Genomic DNA, 19,178 nt, shown 5'->3' with positions numbered 1-19,178 from the left:
TAGCGGCATGCACGGACCATCTAACGCTCCCAGCCGCCTCATGTTCCCGCTCCAGGCCGCCAGCCCTCCCTTGTGTTTTACATTTTCCCCCGAGGCCCAGAAAACACTCTTCGCAGCAAAACAAACTGAACCGCACCAAGCAAAACGCACTCTGCCCCCGAGCAGAACTTGCGATTGCGTCTGCTCTTCCGAACACAGAGCAGCCAGATCGCTGCCGTGTTGTTGTTGGCGACTCTCCAAGCCTGAGCCACCCGGTGGTCCAGTGTGGGGTTTCTTCCAGCGCTGAACTCCACCGCCTCCGAGATCTGGGCTAAGGCCGGCGAAGCTTCTGCCGTGAATTTTCGACCGACCGACTTGCCTCGTCATCATCGATTGCCAACAGCCAGTCGCTGCGAGCTGCAGCGCAACAAAACTCTTGCTCGCAAAACCCTGAGCAACCACCGAGCTTGTGGCACCGCTGCTTGCACCGTTTCCTGAAACACGAATTCTGCCGTGAGACTGCGATTGCGACCGGACCACAGCAAATTCCCGCCTGGCCATGTCCGGCTACAACCTACCTGGTGGCGGCGGCGGCGGCGGGCCTGGCGACTCTGACATGAATCCCAAGTTCGAGTCGCTGCTCGCCCAGCTTCGCCTCCAGTCTTCGCCCAGCCCCGGCCCCGGCTCGGGTGCCAGCGGACAGGAGTATCACAACCAGTACAACAACTACAACCATGGCAATCCGCCCTTCTATGGCCCTCACCACTCCGCCGCCGACTCTCCCAGCCTTCCCAGCCATGCCCAACATGCCGCAGAGTCGCCCGCCTTTTTGCCTGAGGCGCCGACGCCGCCTGTTGCTTTCTCCCACTCCCAGTATCCTCCGGGCCTGGTGAACCAAATGAATGCTGCCCGCGCCGGCGGCGCTGCCCCCACCGATGACCGGACCGCGCACCTGCTCAATCTTCTCAAGTTTAGTGGACAGAGCGGCGCTGCGAATTCTCCGCAGTCTTCGGCCACTCGGGAGGCCGTCTTTGCCCCGGCTCCCGTTGCCCCTCCCGTCATCCATGCCCCCGCTCCCACCTCGGCTGACCCCACCGGTCTGCTCGCTGCTCTTATGAAGGGCAACCTGCCATCCGAGCCCATTAAGCCCGAGCCCGAGCCACCGGTCACGTCGACCTGGAACAAGTCGTCCCCGCCCATGGGCACGCAGCAGTATCTCCTAAACCTGCTGAACCGCCCGAAGCCCAGCCAGCATGACGCCCCCGAGTCCGACGAGCCTTCTCTTCTCACTCCCCCTCCTGCCGTTGACGATGCCAAGGACAATGAGAGCTCCCATGGTGGCCGTTCTGTCGAGCCGACCCTCGTGGGAACACTTGCGTCGCGCTCCGAGTTTGAGTTTGAGCCCAAGAACGTCGAGTCTCCGCCTCCCAAGTTTGATTCAACCCCGCACTCCCAGCACTCGCAGCAGTCGAGCTCGCGGCCGGGCATCCTTGGCTACCCGGACCATTTCGACGGTTATTCTGCTTCTCCGCCGATCCATCGGACTCCCAAGTCGTCGACTACTCCCGGGGCCTCCGGCTCCATCGTCAGCGCTGTTCAGCAGCCGCCGGTTCCAACACAGATCTTGAAAAAGCCGGATCTTGGCCAGCCCACCCCCGACCAGAGGTTCATTTCGGATGACCACGTGCCTGTGGAGCCCGTCGACCAGAACCGCCAACACGGGCATACCGTCTCCCCCCTATCCCCTTCGGAATCGCCCGCCGCTGTTCCTGGGCACGAGATCTCGCCGGTACCGGCTCAGGCCGGCGCCGCGAGTGCTCCCTTGGAGGGCGATGCGGCTCAACCACCGGCAGAGCAGACGGAGAGCGTGGCTGAGGCTGTCAACAACCTTGCGGAGCAGGCCGACCGGGAAGCCAGGGAGGCCCTGGCTCGCGCCGAGCAGGAGCAGAACGATGCTGCTGAGGGCGGCCTCGACCAGACCTATAGCGAGTCTGCGTCTGCCAGGAAGGACCAGTCTGAAGACGAGGGTAAGCCGGTTCTTGACTCTACTAGTCCGGGCGATTATGCCTCGGCGGCCAGGGATAGCGGAGATGATGCAGGACAGACGGGCCAAGGTGCCGTGGCTGAGAGCTGGGAGAGCGCCGAGGCCGATGAGGCTACTGGCGCCGAGGAGACGAGCACCCCCGTCAAGGTGTACAACTTCCCCATGAAGCCCTGGATCACCATCAGCCTGCAGGATATCGACGAGCCGCGCCCTGTCTTCCGCGAGGAGGCGATCCTGGACATCGCCCGCCTCAAGAAGGAGTTTGATCAGATCGACCGCAACCTGGTCGCAGCCTCGGAGACGTACATGGCGTACGGCATGTCCAAGGCTGGTGGCTTCCGCGTGATCCGCCAGGATGATGGCAAGGATGCCAAGCTGTTTACCGACACCAAGGACCGCATCTTCAACGTGGCCATCTCGGCCTCCGCATCCCACGCCCATCCGAAGGAGGCCATCATTGGCACCGGTGTTAGCGGCACCGTTTACTGGGTACAGCTCAAGAATGGTGACCGGGATCATCTCGAGGACGCTCACCCCGAGCAGTACGGGTTTGCCCTGCCCCCTATCTCTGCGCAGGAGGGCGGTGATGCGCCCGGCGGCGTTCTCAAGACACGTGCCCGTCCCTCGGCTATGCACCCCGAATTCTTCGCGGTTGGTCGCGGCAAGTCCATCAACATTATCTGGCCGGCCTTTATCTTTGAGAACCAGCTGTTCAAGAACGGCCACGATCGCGTCGTTGACACCGACAGGCTTCTCAAGCAGTGCTCGCTGAAGATCAACACCGGTAAGGCGGGCAAAGACTTCACATTCAGCCAGGATGATACCCTCGTCGTCTCCCTGGATAAGTCTGGTCGGGTCAAGTTCTGGGACGTGCGCGAGTTGACGGCGCCCAAGGAGGGCTCTGATCCCGTCAACCCCCTGCCGGCCCGGACGTCGCTGGAAATCAAGGAGCCGCTCATGACCCTGACCACCACCCCCGAGGGCGAGAAGGCGTGGCCCACTTCGGTGCTGTTGTTGGATAAGTTCCGGCCGTACCAGAAGCGCGCCGCCCTGCGGTACATGATCGTGGGCATGAAGCAGAACCACACTCTCCAGCTCTGGGACCTCGCCCTTGGCAAGCCCGTCCAAGAGTTCAATTTCCCGCATAACAAGGAGTCGGACGCCGTATGCAGCGTCATGTACCATGCTCCCTCCAGCATGATCATTGTGGGCCACCCGACGCGCAACTCGATCTACTTCTTGCATCTCTCGGCGCCGAGGTACACGCTTAAGAACCTGTCTCAGGTCGAGTACATCCAGCGCTTGGTCGCCCAAGACCCATCCATCCCTCAGCCAGAATCGACGGCCGTCATCAGCGGTATTAGGGAGTACTCGTTTGCCAATAAGGGCGTGCTTAGGAGCCTCACCATGCTCGAGAATCCTCAGGCGTCGGGCGACAGCGACGAGCCGAGCCTCTTTGAGCTGTACGCCATGCACTCCAAGGGCGTGACGTGCCTGTGCATCAAGCAGGCCGAGCTTGGCTGGAACAAGGACAATAAGGTTATGTACCCGGCCGACGCGGTCGAGTCGGGCCTGGCTAAGATCTCCAAGCTCGTCCCGCCGCCGCCTCAGCAGCCTGCCGAGTCTCAGCACGCTGCGCCCGCGAGCGAGGCCGCTCCCGCTCCGCAGATTCGGATTGCTACTCGGGGCAACAAGGATGCCGTGCTCAAAGGCGCGTCCCCGCAGGGCGAGGATAAGAAGGAGTCGGGGCCTGCCCCCAAGTTTGAGCGTAAAGACGAGACGGAAGCGCCTGTGCCTGCACCGGAGAAGAACGAAAAGAAGGGCCGCAAAAAGAAGGGTGCGGCCGCCGCCGCTGCAGCAACAGCCGGCGACCAGGTGGCCTCGAACGGCGCGGTCGACGCGACTCGCAATGCCCCGCAGGGCAAAGCAAACCGACTTTCTCGCAACGCCGACACCGACGCTGCTCAGAACAAACCTTCGACCGACTCGTCGTCTGCCACCTCACCCAACGCCATTTCTCAAGAGCAACTCGACGCTTTGGTTGCAAAGATGGAATCGCGCATTACCGCCAATCTCTCGGGTCGCTTCGACGCGGTCTTCCGCGAAATGATGAAGCAGATGCAGACCTTCCAGGACAATCGCGACTCGGCCTTTTCCAACAACCAGTCGGCCCTGCTGCAGATGGTCGCCGACGTGCTCAACGACAACACCGAAGCCGTGCTCAAGAACCTGATTATCTCGCAGATCAACGACAATGTCATCCCGTCGGTCCGCACCGCCATCGACCGGTCGGTCGCCGACCAGATGAGCGCCAAATCCAACGCCCAGGTCAGCGCGATCCAGAAGGAGATTCAGCGCCTTCTCCCCAGCGCCGTCGGCCAAGCCCTGCAGAAGCCCGACTTCACCAAGCCCGTTTCCGACAAGCTTGCGCAGTCCATTGCCGGTCTGATCGAGGCTCAGATCTCCAAGACCCTCAACGCCCTCGCTCCCGCCATCGCCAAGACGACGGCCCAGACCGTGCACCAGCGCGTCGTCGAGGACGTCAACAGCCGCATCAGCGCCGCTTTCGAGCAGCTCGAGGAGCGCCGCCGCGACGAAGACGCCAAGCTCGACCGCCTCCTCGCTCAGACGCGCGAGCTGTCCAGCGCCATCTCGTCGCTCGCTGCCTCGCAGACCCAGATCATGCAGGAGCTTGCTGCGCTTAAGCAACAGCAGGCGTACGCCCAGGAGCGCGATCGGGTCGCGCTTTCTGAGGACCACCCTCGCAGCCACGGCCACTCGCACAGCGCCGCCGGTTCTCACGGCATTCCGAGCGCCGGCTCTCGCGATCTGGTCACCTACAACGTCCAGCATGCCCCGCATCAGCAGCACCAGTCCCCGGCCGCCGTCTCGCATCCCCACTCGGTGCAGGCTCCGTATGCCACCCACCAGCACGCTCACAAACCGCAGTACGGCCCCCAGGAGCACCAGGTCTACGCGCCCATGAGCCGTGATGACCGGCAGAAGATGGAGCTTGAGAACCTGATCGAGACCATCGACGGGCTCATGCGCGCCGCCAAATACGACGAGGCCATGCTGCGCTGGCTGCAGTCGGGCGAGCACGCCGAGGAGATTTTCCAGCAGGTCCTCTCCAATTACAATCCCATCTTCATCCAGGAGCTGCAGCCTCTTCTCCTCCTCTCGGTCGGCGCAACGCTTTCGACCGACCTGACCCCCAACTCGCCCAAGATCATGAAGAAGGTTGGCCTCCTGGAGGTGGTCATTTACGCCTTCAATCAGAGCCTCCAGGCCTTGGTAGGTTTCTCTGGTCCTCACCCTCGTGCGATATGTTCGTTTGCTGACGTGCGCTTTTTCTCAACAGGATGACCAGGTCCGCGAAGTCACGCCCAAGATCATGACCTTGCTCAAGAATAGGATCGAGCAGCTTCTCGTCGAGATCAGCCGCATTGCACCGCACGACCCGACTCTCAAGACGCTCTCCAGCATGATCCAGGTTGCGACTCGCATTGCTGAGACCGTGCAGATGCGCCACGGCCCCATGCACGCCGCAGGCCACATCGGCGCTCCCTACTAGCTTCACACATAACCGGTTTGGCATGTACATGGCTTGATATGGGAGGGACGGTTCTGGTTCATGGGAAGGAAACATAATGGCTGATGACACAATCAATGAGATACCCTGGGTAGGGCGGCAACTCTTGGGAGGCAGTCTGAAGAGGTGGCCGCTGTCGTTTCGTTTAGTTTGCTAGCAAGCCTCAGTGCGCTTCACCGCGCCATGGTTGAGGAGCGGGTTCTCGCATCTGGCTCGATGAAGCTGAGGACGCTCCCTGCTCTCGAGGTTCACTATTGGCAGCGAAGGTGGATTGTTAATTATGTTCTTTGTACAAGAATGTTATGCTTTTTCTCTGGGCAAGCGACCCCGCAATCTGCCGAGAAGCGTGTGATGCGAGGTTTGTTCTTCTTGATCTCGGTGTGTGACTCGATCAACTTTCCCACCCCGTCCTCATCACGGGAGAGGCAGCCAGTCCGCCATCACTTCAGCCTTGCCTGGAGGCCCGGGGGATTGTGATGAGCGGGACCGCACCAACCAGCTGCTGAAACGGGCAAGCTGAACGGAATTGCCCGCTCTTGCAGGGGTTGCCCCAGAAAGCTGGACGTTATTGACAGGGCCGAACCGATCTAACGTTCCAGGACTCTACCCCGCGCCCCAAACAACACGTTTTTTTTTCTTTTTTTTTTTTTTTTTTTTTTTTTTTGCTTGGGTTCAATGGGCTCAAAGAGGCTCAAGATCTTTGTCTGCGGTGCTCGCTGGAGGTTCTCCAGGTCTTGTGGTCCTACAAGCCTTTATCTAAGTAGGTATGCATTCTGGGCTGCAACGTCGTGTAAGGTATGTATGTCCTTACATATCACCTGATGTAGCAGCCAGACACAGTTTGGATGGTTGCAGAGAAGGAACATGCCATCCTCGAGGTTGGGTTCCACGTCGAGTCCGAGGTGCTTTTTCCCGGGCATCAAAGGTGGCATAGTCGGCCTATTCTCTGCCTGGCCTGGGGGGCCTTGCGGTCGTCTGCGGTCCGCGCGCGTCCTGCAGAAGTCCTACCCAGCAGCAGCCTTCCGGCCCCTGACGCCACCAAGGCGGACAAGCCGCACCACCAATAGTTAACAGAGCCAGGGCGGCATGTTCTGGTGGCTGCCTTCTGTCCGTGGCTCATGATGGATTTATAGCGACAAGCAGGCCCATCTCAGGCCAGTTGTCGACGGGTTGACTCAAAACCTTCTTCCATCGTCCTTTTTTCCCTCCATATCTTTCTCATCGCATAGGGCTGGAGGAACATCTGCCAGCATCCTGGACAATTTCCACAACTCTCCTCCGGCCCAATAAAGATAACACGACAAAACACCATGTTCGGCCGTTCAGACGACATGTCTGCGTCCGAGGTCCTGTGGAAGTGGTGGTACAAAGTACGCCATATCCGTGACAACGGAGAGAAGACGCTGTCAGACTTCACCTCACCCGAAACCACGCCCAACACGTCATCGAAGAAGAAGGACTCTTCATCCCGAAACACTCTTTCTTCATCCACCAAAAATTCTGACCTTGGGACCAATGTTTCGGTCAAGGAGTTGTATGAAGGGCCAGGGAGCCGCAGGGGAGCTTACTACTGGGTCGACTATCCCCCTCGGCAGATGAGCAAAAGCGCTGCCAAAGCCCAGGACCGCGTCGCCATCAAGGTGTACAAGATCAAGGACCGAGAAAAGCCCATCATCTCGGGTCGTTACTCCCTCCGTTATCACCAGGTCGAGATTCAGAACCCATTGCTCATTGCCGCCGTCGCCGAGGTTCTGAAGAAGCAGGACAAGCACTTGGACGTCAGCGAGAGCGTCACGTTCCAATACCCCTTCCAGGACCTGTACTTCGGGTACAACGACCTGGTGGCCAAGCACTCGGCCCTCGTCGAAAGGGAGCCCAGCAACCCCCTCCGGCCTTTCCTCCTTCTCCTCATTCGGCTGCTTGATGATATCTTTGCCGAGACGCGCGTGAAGGCCAACGCCCTCCGTTCCGAGCGGCTCATATCCTACAAGCTGCTGTGGACTCTGTTTCCCCGAGACACCACGGTCATCTCGTGGGGCAACAACTGCGAACTCTTGTTCAAGGTCACGGACACGACTTACCTGGACGAGCCCAGGGCCTTCGTCATCAAGGGCAGGGTGCTCCGCTTCGACGGCAGGGCGTTCTTGTGGGAGGATCACTCGATGAGCATCAGGCCCTTTGCTGGAAACCGCCCTATCACTGAGCTGTCAGCGTACCCGCTCGAGTTCCACGAATCCCCCGATGATGTCCAACAGAGGTTGACCGCCCGCGGGAGGAAAGTGCTTGATCTCCAAGGACTCACGTATGTCAACTACCATGGCGTCGCCATCCACTCGGCCGGGCCTGGCGTGGAGAAGCACAACGTCGACGGCAGGGTTCTCATTGACGTCATCGGCTACAACAAGTATCACCTGGCTCAGGGTTCTCGGGAGGGGACGGATCCACAAACGAAGAAGAAGCAGTTAGTGGTGGCGGACGAAGATGACAAACCCGCGGAAGAGGAAGTGCCCGACTCAGCCAGTATTGCGGACAGCGATGACGGCATGGGAATCAAGCCGCAGCCGCAGCAGACAACGACGTCGACGGCCAAGGCTGTGAAGCGACTGAGCCCCGCTGCTCAGGAACGTAACAAGCTCGCCATGCTCGCTCTCGAAGCCAAAGAGCCCCTCCTGATGTTCATGTTCCCCACCATTGAAGGCTATGCCCTCAAGAACAAGCTGTGGGTTGTGTTCTTCGTGGAGGACATTGCTCCGATGGTCTGGAACGACGATGCCTACGACCACCTCGTGTACAACGAGCAACAAAAGGATTTGGTCCTGTCGTTCGTCGAGAGCCACTGTAGCAAGAGGGAGAAGCGGCCCCAAATCGTCGAGGATGTCATTGCCGGGAAAGGTACGTTTCGGTATGTCTTGACCAATTTTCACGAGTACTGACGTTTGTTCCCAGGTGAGGGTTTGGTCATCCTGCTCAGCGGTCCTCCAGGGACCGGCAAGACATTGATGGCTGAGGCCGTGGCCGATCGCACGCGGCGCCCGTTGTTCTACCTCCATGCCGAGGACTTGGGTATCAATGCTGCCGTTCTCGGTGCCAACATCAAAAAGATCTTCGAGATGGCCACTGATTGGGACGCGGTGATCCTGCTCGACGAGGCTGACGTGTTCATGGCGGAACGGCACCCCCAGGACATTGCGCGCAACGAGCTTGTGTCCATCTTCCTGCGCGAGCTCGAGTATTTCCGGGGCACCATCTTCCTAACCACCAACCTGTTCAGCACCATCGACTCGGCCTTCCGGAGTCGCGTGAGCCTGCATCTCCTCTTCAACGCGCTGACGGACGAAGCGAGAAGGCTTATCTGGAAGAAGTTCCTGGATCGGGTTCCCACGCAAACCAAGACTCGGCCTTCGCTGCCCGAGGGCGCGGGCAGCGCTACTGACGCATCCACGGACGAGACAGTGGCTGGCTCAGGAGACAGCGACGACGTCTTGACCGAGGAGGACATCAAAGATCTTGCCGCGTGGCAGCTGAACGGACGCGAGATCAAGACCGCGGTCAAGATGGCTCGCATCTGGTGCGATCACAAGTCATACCCGCTGACGCTGTCGAGGCTGGAAAACGCTATCAGGGTTACAAGCCCCCATGCTAGCAAGAGCACCGCGCAGCAGGACATGTCGCTTTACGATGAGTAGGGTAGCAGCGGAGGGAGAGTTTAGTGCGAGGGTTTTCACTAGATCCGAATCTCAGTAGGCATCTTGGTCTCCACCCGCCAGCGCAGCAGCGAACCGGCCTGTCTTAGGTCGGATACGGGCATGTGGTGCATGAGCTGGCGTGCCAGACGCGCGACCCCTCGTTGAATACGAGCTGTGGAGGCAACACCTCTTGGCACCACCAAATCGGCACCCATGATCCAGCCTGGATTTTGGATGGGTCGATGTTGGATTTTCAGAACCGGGGTTTTCACTTGGGGTTGAGTGGCGGATTTGTCGGAGTATATATTTCTTGGCTTCCGGTTGTTGGGTCATTGCCTTGCTTTGTATTTTGTTGTTTGCCTTTGGTCAACTCTTCATCTATCTCGGACATTCTCTTACTTTGGACCTCATCATGAACCTCGTCGAGTTGTCAATTACTCTTTTGCTGGCCGCTGTTGTGTCGGCGACGTCACTCCACCGAAGAACCGGCAAGCCGCATAACGGTTCCAGCTGCAAGCCCAGACTGCCATATGATGGCAAATGCTGGAACGATGTCCGTGGCTTGAAGTGGACAGCCCATGGCTTCGACTACCATGCCTCATACATTTTCACCAACCCAGCCCATCAGAACTCTTGGGGTTATGTCAACTTCAATCTCACTAACAACGTCGTTCCCTACACGGCTGTTTGTAAGGCGTCGAGTAACCAGTTAACCGACTTCTTCTACGGAACCCTCGATTATAACTGCACACTGCCTGCCGAGGCACCCGTTGGTGCTGCTGTCAAGTTCCGGTTCAGCCGTCCCAGCGGGCAGCTTGACATCGAGGAGGCTATTCCCTGCACTGAAAACAGCAAGACGTAGGTCATCACTGCTTGCCAAATGTCCAGCCAATTTACGTCTCTCTCAACCAGCCTGACAAATCCTTTACAGAGCGATCTTCCGTGTCGCTGGCTCAACCATCCTCGATCTCCAATGCACTGATACAACGACGGTGACGGAAGACTGGAAGCCCGGTCTCATCTACAGCAGCCGGGTCATCACTTGCCAGCCAGTAGATGTAACGTTCCGGCCTGCCCGCGTTGTTGGTTAAGATATGTGAAAGTTTTTGGAGTGCTGGTTTTGGGAGGGACTGAATGATCTGGACATAATGCTTTCTGGCACATTCTGCAACATCCAAGAGTCATCATCCACTCCATGCACGGGTAATCCATCCAGAGCGTGATATCCTTCAAGAGGTCCATGAGCATTTTGTTGCAAAACACATTTAATATCCACACATATATGTTATCTTGCTGGACCGACAGATGAAGCGGTCCGGGTATCTGAAGGGACATGAGGTTGTTGAAATGACCCATTTGACCTGTGACGCCCAACGCCTCGTCACTCTCCCGTTGAAACGATCCTCCTGACCTGTGTCTCATTAGACATTAAATCATGGCACTTTCCCTCACTTAATCCTCCTTGGCATTAATATCACCAGTCCTATCCTCCGTCACGACAGGCACTTCGCCCAGAGTATCTGTCGGAGGACCACGGTAGTTCCTGTGGCCCCAGACAGCGTACCACAGAGAAGCAATGATGACGAAACCAACAAACACCGCAGGCGCGTAGTTGACGGTCGACGGCGTGACAGGGAGGTATGCGGGCATGCAGAAAAGGGGTACGGCAAAGACGGACCAGGCTGCGACTGCGTTAGTAAAACGCCTTGATGACCCGGGGGGATTTGGGGGACGCAACATACCCATAGCAATTCCGTTCAAAACCCACCCAAACTTCCCGAGTGAGAACTTGGCGCCTTTGAGCTGCGCGCGTCCTCCCAACATGGACACGGCGATGGGGGCGGCATACGACACGGTCAGAGAGATGACACCGACGCCCGAGAAGGCGTTGAACGCGGTGCTCGAGCCGAAGTAAATCAGACCCAGCAAGATCTGGATGGCCATGGACAACATCATGGCGTTCAGCGGAAGATCCAGCTTCGGATGCACGCGAGACCACCACTTGGAACCAGGGATGCCACCGTCACGGGCAAAGGCCCAGGTGCAACGCGAAGCAGCCGTCGTGCAGGCAGTTCCGCAGAGGATAGCCAAGACCATGAGAGGGAGGAGGAGGGCAATGGCACCGCCCGAGGAGCCGACTGCGGTCTTGATGATGGTCGGGACGGGCTGGCCCGAAGGGAGGGCGACCAGCATGGCCAGATCGGGCAGGACGAACATGAGGGGAACCAAGAAGAGCAGGCCACCGATGGTGTTGATGACGATGGTGATGACCATGGCCTTGGGCACCTGGTGGGCGGGGCGCTGGACTTCTTCGCACATGGAGATGACCATGCCGGTGGACGAAGTAGCATACCCGGCGTGGAGCAGACCAACGCAGAACGACCAACCGGCAGGCCAGCCGGACGTGGCCTCAAACCCACCAAGGGCAAAGTCGGCGCTCCTCCTACCCCCCTTAGCAACAGCTAGGACGGTGACAAGGATGGCAATCAGGCCCGCAAAGGTCCAGAAAATTGCAAACGTCTGACAGTGCGCGTTAGCAATCGGATTTTCGGAATGCACCGAAAATGAAACTCACATCGAGAATGTGTAGCCAGCGGTTCCCAAAGATGGAAATGGCATTGCAAAGCAGGGTAATGCCCAGGAACGTCAGGAACACCTGGTACGTGGACGCCTCCCAGATGCCGACGTCCGGCTCCCTCTCAAAGACGTTGACGCAGGCGACGAAGAACAGGGTGGTGCCGAACTGGACGGCCAACGTGATGGTGATGTTCCCAACAACATAGGCCCAGCCGCAGATGTAAGCGGCAGCTCTCCGGAGACGGGCCGGGGCGAGCATGAAGGTCTGGTAATAGACACCGCCGGCGGTGGGGTAGACGGACGTGATCTCGCCTAGGGACGCGGCGACGCAGAGAATGATGAGACTGACGAGCAGCCAGCCCCAAACCACGACGGCCGGTCCGCCGCCTTGGAGCGGATAATACAGAGTCGTGGCCAGCCCGTAGGGAATAGACGCCAGCACGAAGGACATGAAGGCGACGTGCCATGTCGAGCGGGTTCGGACCAATTCGGCCTTGTAGCCCATGGCGGCGAGCAGCACGTCGCCATCATCCGACTCGTGACCCAGCTGGGTTGTTGACGCAGAAGCGTCGACGGGGTCCGGCGGGGCGGTCTTTGCCGTTGTGCTCATGGCGGCGACTCGGCAAATGAAGACGTTCAGAAATTGAGCGGTGGTTGAGAGGGTGGAGTGGATGGAGATCAGGGAACAGAGGGTTTTGTCCGGAGCCGCGGGGAGGACGAACACAGGGCCTTTTTGATGCTGAGGGTTTCTCTCTCCCAATGATGGACTCTACCCCTTTTTTGTTTTAGTTTTGACAAAGTTCAAATCCTCTTTGTAAAGCCGATTGCAGAAAATGCTCCGAGGTCGAGCAGGATCCTCCACATCCCACCTCCGCCTGCATGCTGATAGGCCATTGGGATGCTGCCAGGCAGGGGGCGGTCGCTTTTCACCTGCTCTCCATCTTGATGTTGGTGGGGTCGGCCGGGCCCAGCATCTTGGGCTCTGGGGAAGATAAGCAAGGCGGGATGGTGGAAGGATGCAGGCAGCCAGCCATCGGTGCAACCTCACGGTCAATGGTGGCACCCAGGAGCGCGAGGCAAAATACTGGAGTGTAGGTATGTGTACCTCAACGACTTTGGTATGTCAATATGGAGGCGAAGAAGATGGCCTTCGCAATCCGCTCGTTCTTCAAATCGGACTCGTGTGCCTGACGGCAACCCGCATCGCCGAGCTCGCAACCGATCCATGTGTCGGTGCCTGTTTGGGAAACCTGGCTTGGAAGCACGTGGTGAAAAACGCAAAATCCATGTTTTGTTCGGCGCCTTGCGTCATTGGCGCGCCCCCCGATCCTTGCAAGCGGCCACGGCATTCGCTGAAAGAAGCGCCACCACGGCCAGGCCAGGGTGGACCCTGGAAAGATCCCGCCTTGTGAGAGCCAACCTGTTTTTTCTTCGAGGGCAAGATGATCACAGACTGCTGTTGTATACATATCTGTAAACTGGACGAAAATGATGGCAACGGTCAGCCTATCAAGACCTTATCTATCTTAGGAAAGCATGAGATATGGGCTGGATGAGCACCTGGCAAGTACCTGTGGTTAAACTGACATCAAGATCTTCCAAAGGCCGCCCCGCCAACACGCATTGTAAGATGCGTATGTCTGGGTGTTGGGCACTCGTGGATGATGTATGGTAGGCAGTTCATATAACAGCTTCTCATATCTGTATCGATATCATGAGGAGAACTTCTACATGACTTAACCACTTTCACTACCTGGGCATTGTTCCAGGGATGGATTTTGAGAGTCTGTTCCCGCAATTTCTACTCTTCGATAGCATTACCCGAGATGTGAATTGGATGTTTCTATCACCGAACGTTGCCAAACAGAAACCAACCGCGTCTGTTTGCAATCCCTCTTCAGCCATTTCCCTATTCCTAGGTGAAGGCTGCTGATGACGGACGGGAGACCACCTGCCGTAGACAACCATATGCCAAGCTCAGGCGACATTCGAGGTTTTTGCTGCGGGCTTGGCCCTTTTGGGATTTGCGATGCATGTGATTTCTGCACAGGGTTAGGGTTGAACTCATTGTTGTGTTTGCTCATCACCAGATCGAGTTTCTGTTGTTGCCAAGCCGCGGTTTGATGACATCCAGAGGCATCGAAAATATATTTTAGCAGTGCTCTTGGTCATTGTTCCGAGTTGTTCCTCTGAGAAATGCCACCGAGAATTGCAAGGATTGCATGGATTGGTCCAGCCCAATTTTTGGCCCTCTCGGCGGGCGCCGTCACACCACCATCGCGCGATCCCCGCTCGTTACGCCTCAACCGTCGCTCGATTTCACAGTTGCCATCACCCAACCGTCAGCGCATGCGGCGTTTGACAGACACATTCTGTGAGGAACCGGGAATTTGGGACAAGATGTTGAGATTTGTAGCAATATGTTTGCCATAGTATAAATGGAGTGAACCGTTCGCAGGAAACACCACCTGACGCAGACCTCAATCAAGCCATCATCTCCTTAGCATCCTGACGCCGCTTGGTCAGATCTGTTGCAGCGCCGCATCTCAATTTCGGCTCTGATACCGTTCCTATTGTTTGGATCTTTTTTCTTCCTTCCACAAAATGTTCCGCGCCACCTCAAGACTTGCGGCTGCTGTCGCCCCTGGTGCTAAGACGCAGGTGACCAGGTAGGGTTCTCCATGGACCGACTTCACATTTGCCATTCGCTGACGTACAGCAGGGCTGCAGGTGCTGCTCAGAACAAACTTGTTGGAGGCGTTGTTGTCGTCGGTGCTGGTGAGTTGTCCTTGAGACCCCACATCTCGTTGCAAGTTCGAATTCTAACTGTAATTACTTAGTTTCTGGAGTTGTGGGATATATTCGGCACCATCTGCGGTACGAGTCGGAGGCCATGAACCGGTCATTCTCGGTATCGAACAGCAGGAAACAGCGGTCACTTTCAGATATTGAGGGGGTTTCAACAAAGACCTTTTACAATATTCTCAACTGGTAGACGATTGGTGGCTTTGGGCGGAGGTTTGGCTTTAGCAATGGCGTTTTGGCGCGAAATTTGTTCATGGGGACATGATTGGATATGTTCCGGGGGCGCATTGGCTCTCTAAACTGATATAATAGAGAGTGGATGAACAACATGGGTATCTGGTTTGCTGAAACGAATCTCCGTCACGGGCATTATTCATTGTGCGCGTGGGTTGGACGTATTTATGGTTGAATACTCTCGTGTCCATGTCTGCCACACGTTTAGGCTTTGGTTTAGTCAGGAGGGCTCATTGCCACGCCTTCTTGAAGCTCTTCAAACGCCGACAACAAAAGACAACTTGGAAATTCCTCCTCAGGTCAGAGGTCAGAGTTATATCTGCCATCCGAATCTCAGACCGATGCATTTATTGCGTTGACTTTTGGCCGATTCAGCCAGCCGGCACGAAGCATAACAGATCCTCGAATTTTCCATGTAATTACCGACATTTCATAACATCTTGAAACCTGTCTCCTATTATAATGACGGCTTCTTGCACCACAGTTGGCCTGGCGTCATGAGTAAGTCTGCGAAGGAGAACACGAAAATCATGCCAACCCCGGCTAGTGTACCACAGAAGGGAGTACATAATCAAGCGCACAGAAAAGCAAACGGACCATCACGGCATGTTGTTGGGAGCAGCAGTATAGTTCAATGAGACTTGATCATGGTGTCTACTTTGTACGCGTGCATACGATACACAATCTCAATATGTAGCAGGACGAAGAGAAAAATGCTTGAACAAAGAAATGCCCCATATCCCCCTACTGGCGCGCCGAACAGGACGAGCAGAGCGGGCGCTGGTTTTGAGCCGTGATAACTTAGACGTTGACGGTCGAGCCGATGGGGCCGAAGCGGATGTTGGACCAGACGACCTGACTGCACAATGGTTAGCACCTGTATACCTTTCCCGAGATACAATGGTGGCAGAAACATACGCATTGGGGTACTGAGCCTCGACCTCGGCAGGGACACCAGAGGTGGTCGGGCACGGGCCACGGTCGCCACCGGGCAGGCCGGCCTTCTCGGGCGGGTAGCTGGAGTCGAGCCAGAGCATGTTGGAGTGGTGCTGTCAATCAACGTCAGCATAGGATTCATGCCTGGGGGATAGTCGATGCCACATACGTCATCCCAGATGGACATGACAAGGACCATGGGAATGGTGAGGGCCTCGTTCAGAGCATCGAAGCCACCGGTCTCGGCGAAGCGGTTGCGGTCATCGAAGACGCGGAACTGAGCATCGCAGAGCTCAGGGGTGATGTCGGCGCTGTTCGGGAGGCCAGGCCAGGTCGGAGGGGGCACCTCGATCTTGCGGCCGTCCTGGACGAAGAACTGAGAGAGCTTGTTACGCTCGAAGCGGGAGACAACGCTGTTTTGGGTCAGCATCCAGATATCCTATGTCGAAGAGGCGCCAGGGGACTTACGTGAACTTGCGGCTGGTGTCGACGGTCTTGCCCTTGCCGTAGAAGTCCTTGTTGCCCATGCGGTACGGGTTGTAGTCGCAGCCGTTGGCGTCGCAGTAGCCGGCGAAGCGGTCATCCGAGTAGGTACCACCGCAGTTGTTGGTCTCGCAGACGTGGTAGCGGTTCTGGCTGCCGCAAGCGTGGGGGGTGAAGGCATAAGCATAGGCGTTGGACTCCCAAACGTCGATCTCAGCGCAGCAGGCACCCATGGGACCGACACCGGCGTTGGGGTCGTTGGTGGACGGGCGCCAGCCCTCAATGTTGGCCTTGCCGCCAATGAACTTGAGGTCACGAGCGCATTGGGCATCGCAGTACTGTCAAACGTCAGCGCAAGTCATACTTTCGGTAGGGATGTGACGGAGAGAACGTACGCCCGTGCCGTACTTGGCACCAGCACGGTTGCTCGGGTAGCTGGCCATGCCACCATCCTCCTCCATGGCGACGAAGTACAGAGCGCTGTTGATACCGCACTCGACGGTGGAGAGGTCGACATCGAAGGCGAACTCGTTGTTCATCAGGGTGAACATCTGGTACTTGTTCTGGCTGGCCATGAGGTAGAAGCGCGAGCCGATGTTGGTGCCGTACTCGTGCTTGGTGACGAACTTGAGCGTCAGGGAGTCGCCGCTGGTCGAGGCGCCGTAGGTCGACTGGTAGTTGGCACCGTCGAGGGCGCACTTCTGCGCGCAGTCGGTGGCCGAGCTGCACTGGCCGGTCCACTTGTTGCCCTCATAGCAGTTCTGGCCGTTGTTGTGCAGCCAGCGCCAGTTGGCGTCGATGACGACCTCACCCTGCACGGTCTGGCAGTTTCCGGGGCCCGAGCACCTCTTCCAGGTCATCCTGGGGTGGTTCTCGGCGGTGATGGTGCCGGCCTGCTGGGCAGCGACGCTGCTCAGGAGCGGCAGAGCCGCGGCCAGGTACTGGATGTAGCTCTTGATCTGCATCTTGAAAGACTGCTGCTGAGATGACAGAGAAGACCGGTCAACTGCTGCTCAGATCGATAGACAAGTCGACTGCGGGTGGCTGAGCAAGACTTCCTTCCGGCCTCGAGGGATGCGTCCATGGCTCTTTATACTGCCGTCGGCCCCCTTCCCATCATCAAGAACCGAGCCACCTGGGCGGTTACGGAGCGGGAGACCTTGATCCGCGGAACACGTCGACGGTGGGAGATGGAAGACTCAGCCGACGTTCCATACCACAGACCCATCGCCAGCTAATTGATCAGCCAACAGTCGCCTCGTCGTTATTGGAGACAAGGACGCGAGTCTTCTTGGCCGCACTCCGCCCAGGCGGGCCCCAAGACCGAGATAGATTAAACGCCCCTGGAAATCTGGGGTATGCGCCCGCTGCATCCCCCGGAGATCTCGTCCACGTTGCTACCTGAACGGGCGCATCGAGCCTAGCTATCCCCCCCGGCAGCGGCTGTCCGCGTGCCGCTGCCAGTCGCCGGTCGTGCGTTCCGCCGACTTGACGTTTTTTCCGGTCGGGAGCAGGGCGGCCAGTAACGGAGAGTCGGAGACTGGGCCCCCGCAGTTGCAGCAGAGCCTGCAGTAGGTCCCGCGAGTTCATCTATGAGAATGCCCTGATGAGAGGGTGTTGCAATTTACTGTTGTGAAGTAATATGGATTAATCTATTCGTCGGCCCCTCACCGAGCATCAACGTGTGTTCCCGGACTACCCCATATTTACCGGCCACGACCCAGCTTTCCCCATTGGCCGGCTCCGACGTCTTGGCCGGGCTCGGCCCCGGCAGTTGGCCCGGTGGCGGGAGTCTTGGCGGGCTGGAGGTTACACGCGGATGGGTCGGGCAATTGATGCTGTATATCAAATCCCGTATGCGCTTACCGGATCCCTTTCCGCGCTTGTGAACTCCCTCAGACCTTCGTGCCGCCCGTCCATGAACAACGTCTGGTCAAACGCCGACGCGAGGCGCCGATGAATTTAGCCCGGAGATTGGGAGAAACGGAGGTCGGCCTCCGATCAGTGGACCGTCGAGCATGTTTTTGAGTCTCACACGGGCAATGCTGACGACGTCTTGGGTTTCTTGGATGTTCTTGGGCTCCGTTGTCATGGCCAGATACGGCAGTTTGAGCAGCGGACCGTAACAATACTTGGCGTAGTCAAGACCATGATTGCGTAGGTAGGTCAGCCAAGGCAGTCTTGGGCTGAAATGACGTAGGATTGCCGCGTAGTGCGAGAGGTAGGCTTATCCCTCCGACTGTGTCCGAGAGCTCGGAGGTAGCCGGTAGGCGCTCTAACGGGAAAGACGGGATATCGGGTCACGATTCCAAGTTGAAGTTGCATAGGTACCTTAATGAAGCGGCATGACAAAAAGGGGCAGTATATACCGCTGCAGGATCCCGCATACTCCTTTGAGATTGAGGTGGGTTGAGGAGACGGATGTGGAAGCCGAAAGGAAGATGCAGAGAAGGAAGAATAATATGTACGGAGTATGCAGAAGAGGCGATGACGAAAAACGAGAGAAAAAGGGAAAGAAGCAAAGAAGCGAAAAGTGGAGCATATTAGAGAAGAGGAAGAAAACAAGCAGTAGAGAGGGAATAATAAAGATAAAGAAGCAGACGGAATGTAGACATGGGATATGAGGCAGGAAAGGAAGGACGGTGAGGCATTTCCAGATGTAGAAGTGCTAGAGAATATAGAGAGCTTTAGAGAATCACCCGATTGGGCGTCTCGCACTTTTCTCCAACACGTCTACCCATAGGTTAGATTACCCCTTAGATGAGGTGAATAGACTTTTATATATCGCTAATCTAACCAAGCCCTTGCGTCCCGTTTTCTTTTCTCTCTCTCTCTCTCTCTC

General features: G+C 57.3%; 9 protein-coding genes across 9 annotated transcripts; 4 read left to right on the top strand and 5 right to left on the bottom strand.

Moving 5' to 3' along the window:
• Positions 1-538: 538 nt before the first annotated feature.
• VTJ04DRAFT_8409 (uncharacterized protein) lies at positions 539-5,597 on the top strand (the record flags this gene model as incomplete). The annotated part of the gene is made up of 2 exons (XM_069366843.1): positions 539-5,317; positions 5,385-5,597. 2 exons carry the CDS (start codon positions 539-541, stop codon positions 5,595-5,597), a joined length of 4,992 nt encoding a protein of 1,663 aa, XP_069215231.1.
• A 58-nt stretch (positions 5,598-5,655) lies between these two features.
• VTJ04DRAFT_8408 (uncharacterized protein) lies at positions 5,656-6,535 on the bottom strand (the record flags this gene model as incomplete). The annotated part of the gene is made up of 3 exons (XM_069366842.1): positions 5,656-5,748; positions 5,793-5,866; positions 6,427-6,535. The coding sequence occupies 3 exons, from the start codon at positions 6,533-6,535 to the stop codon at positions 5,656-5,658; spliced, it is 276 nt and encodes a 91-aa protein (XP_069215230.1).
• Positions 6,536-6,925: 390 nt separating this feature from the next.
• VTJ04DRAFT_8407 (uncharacterized protein) lies at positions 6,926-9,301 on the top strand (the record flags this gene model as incomplete). Its single annotated transcript, XM_069366841.1, has 2 exons — positions 6,926-8,507; positions 8,562-9,301. The coding sequence occupies 2 exons, from the start codon at positions 6,926-6,928 to the stop codon at positions 9,299-9,301; spliced, it is 2,322 nt and encodes a 773-aa protein (XP_069215229.1).
• A 51-nt stretch (positions 9,302-9,352) lies between these two features.
• On the bottom strand, positions 9,353-9,634 carry VTJ04DRAFT_8406 (uncharacterized protein; the record flags this gene model as incomplete). The annotated part of the gene is made up of 1 exon (XM_069366840.1): positions 9,353-9,634. One exon carries the CDS (start codon positions 9,632-9,634, stop codon positions 9,353-9,355), a length of 282 nt encoding a protein of 93 aa, XP_069215228.1.
• A 79-nt stretch (positions 9,635-9,713) lies between these two features.
• On the top strand, positions 9,714-10,392 carry VTJ04DRAFT_8405 (uncharacterized protein; the record flags this gene model as incomplete). Its single annotated transcript, XM_069366839.1, has 2 exons — positions 9,714-10,159; positions 10,233-10,392. 2 exons carry the CDS (start codon positions 9,714-9,716, stop codon positions 10,390-10,392), a joined length of 606 nt encoding a protein of 201 aa, XP_069215227.1.
• A 361-nt stretch (positions 10,393-10,753) lies between these two features.
• On the bottom strand, positions 10,754-12,488 carry VTJ04DRAFT_8404 (uncharacterized protein; the record flags this gene model as incomplete). Its single annotated transcript, XM_069366838.1, has 3 exons — positions 10,754-10,983; positions 11,044-11,821; positions 11,877-12,488. The coding sequence occupies 3 exons, from the start codon at positions 12,486-12,488 to the stop codon at positions 10,754-10,756; spliced, it is 1,620 nt and encodes a 539-aa protein (XP_069215226.1).
• Positions 12,489-14,482: 1,994 nt separating this feature from the next.
• VTJ04DRAFT_8403 (uncharacterized protein) lies at positions 14,483-14,873 on the top strand (the record flags this gene model as incomplete). The annotated part of the gene is made up of 3 exons (XM_069366837.1): positions 14,483-14,547; positions 14,601-14,656; positions 14,719-14,873. The coding sequence occupies 3 exons, from the start codon at positions 14,483-14,485 to the stop codon at positions 14,871-14,873; spliced, it is 276 nt and encodes a 91-aa protein (XP_069215225.1).
• An 845-nt stretch (positions 14,874-15,718) lies between these two features.
• On the bottom strand, positions 15,719-17,301 carry VTJ04DRAFT_8402 (uncharacterized protein; the record flags this gene model as incomplete). Its single annotated transcript, XM_069366836.1, has 5 exons — positions 15,719-15,776; positions 15,836-15,966; positions 16,023-16,266; positions 16,322-16,674; positions 16,732-17,301. The coding sequence occupies 5 exons, from the start codon at positions 17,299-17,301 to the stop codon at positions 15,719-15,721; spliced, it is 1,356 nt and encodes a 451-aa protein (XP_069215224.1).
• Positions 17,302-17,760: 459 nt separating this feature from the next.
• VTJ04DRAFT_8401 (uncharacterized protein) lies at positions 17,761-18,256 on the bottom strand (the record flags this gene model as incomplete). Its single annotated transcript, XM_069366835.1, has 3 exons — positions 17,761-17,902; positions 18,047-18,138; positions 18,203-18,256. 3 exons carry the CDS (start codon positions 18,254-18,256, stop codon positions 17,761-17,763), a joined length of 288 nt encoding a protein of 95 aa, XP_069215223.1.
• Positions 18,257-19,178: the final 922 nt, after the last annotated feature.

Source organism: Mycothermus thermophilus, assembly GCF_041956435.1.
Source record: "Mycothermus thermophilus strain CBS 625.91 unplaced genomic scaffold VTJ04scaffold_6, whole genome shotgun sequence".
Lineage (NCBI taxonomy): Eukaryota > Fungi > Ascomycota > Sordariomycetes > Sordariales > Chaetomiaceae > Mycothermus > Mycothermus thermophilus.
Note: the sequence above shows the minus strand (reverse complement) of the source record. Positions and strands in the feature narration are given on the sequence as shown.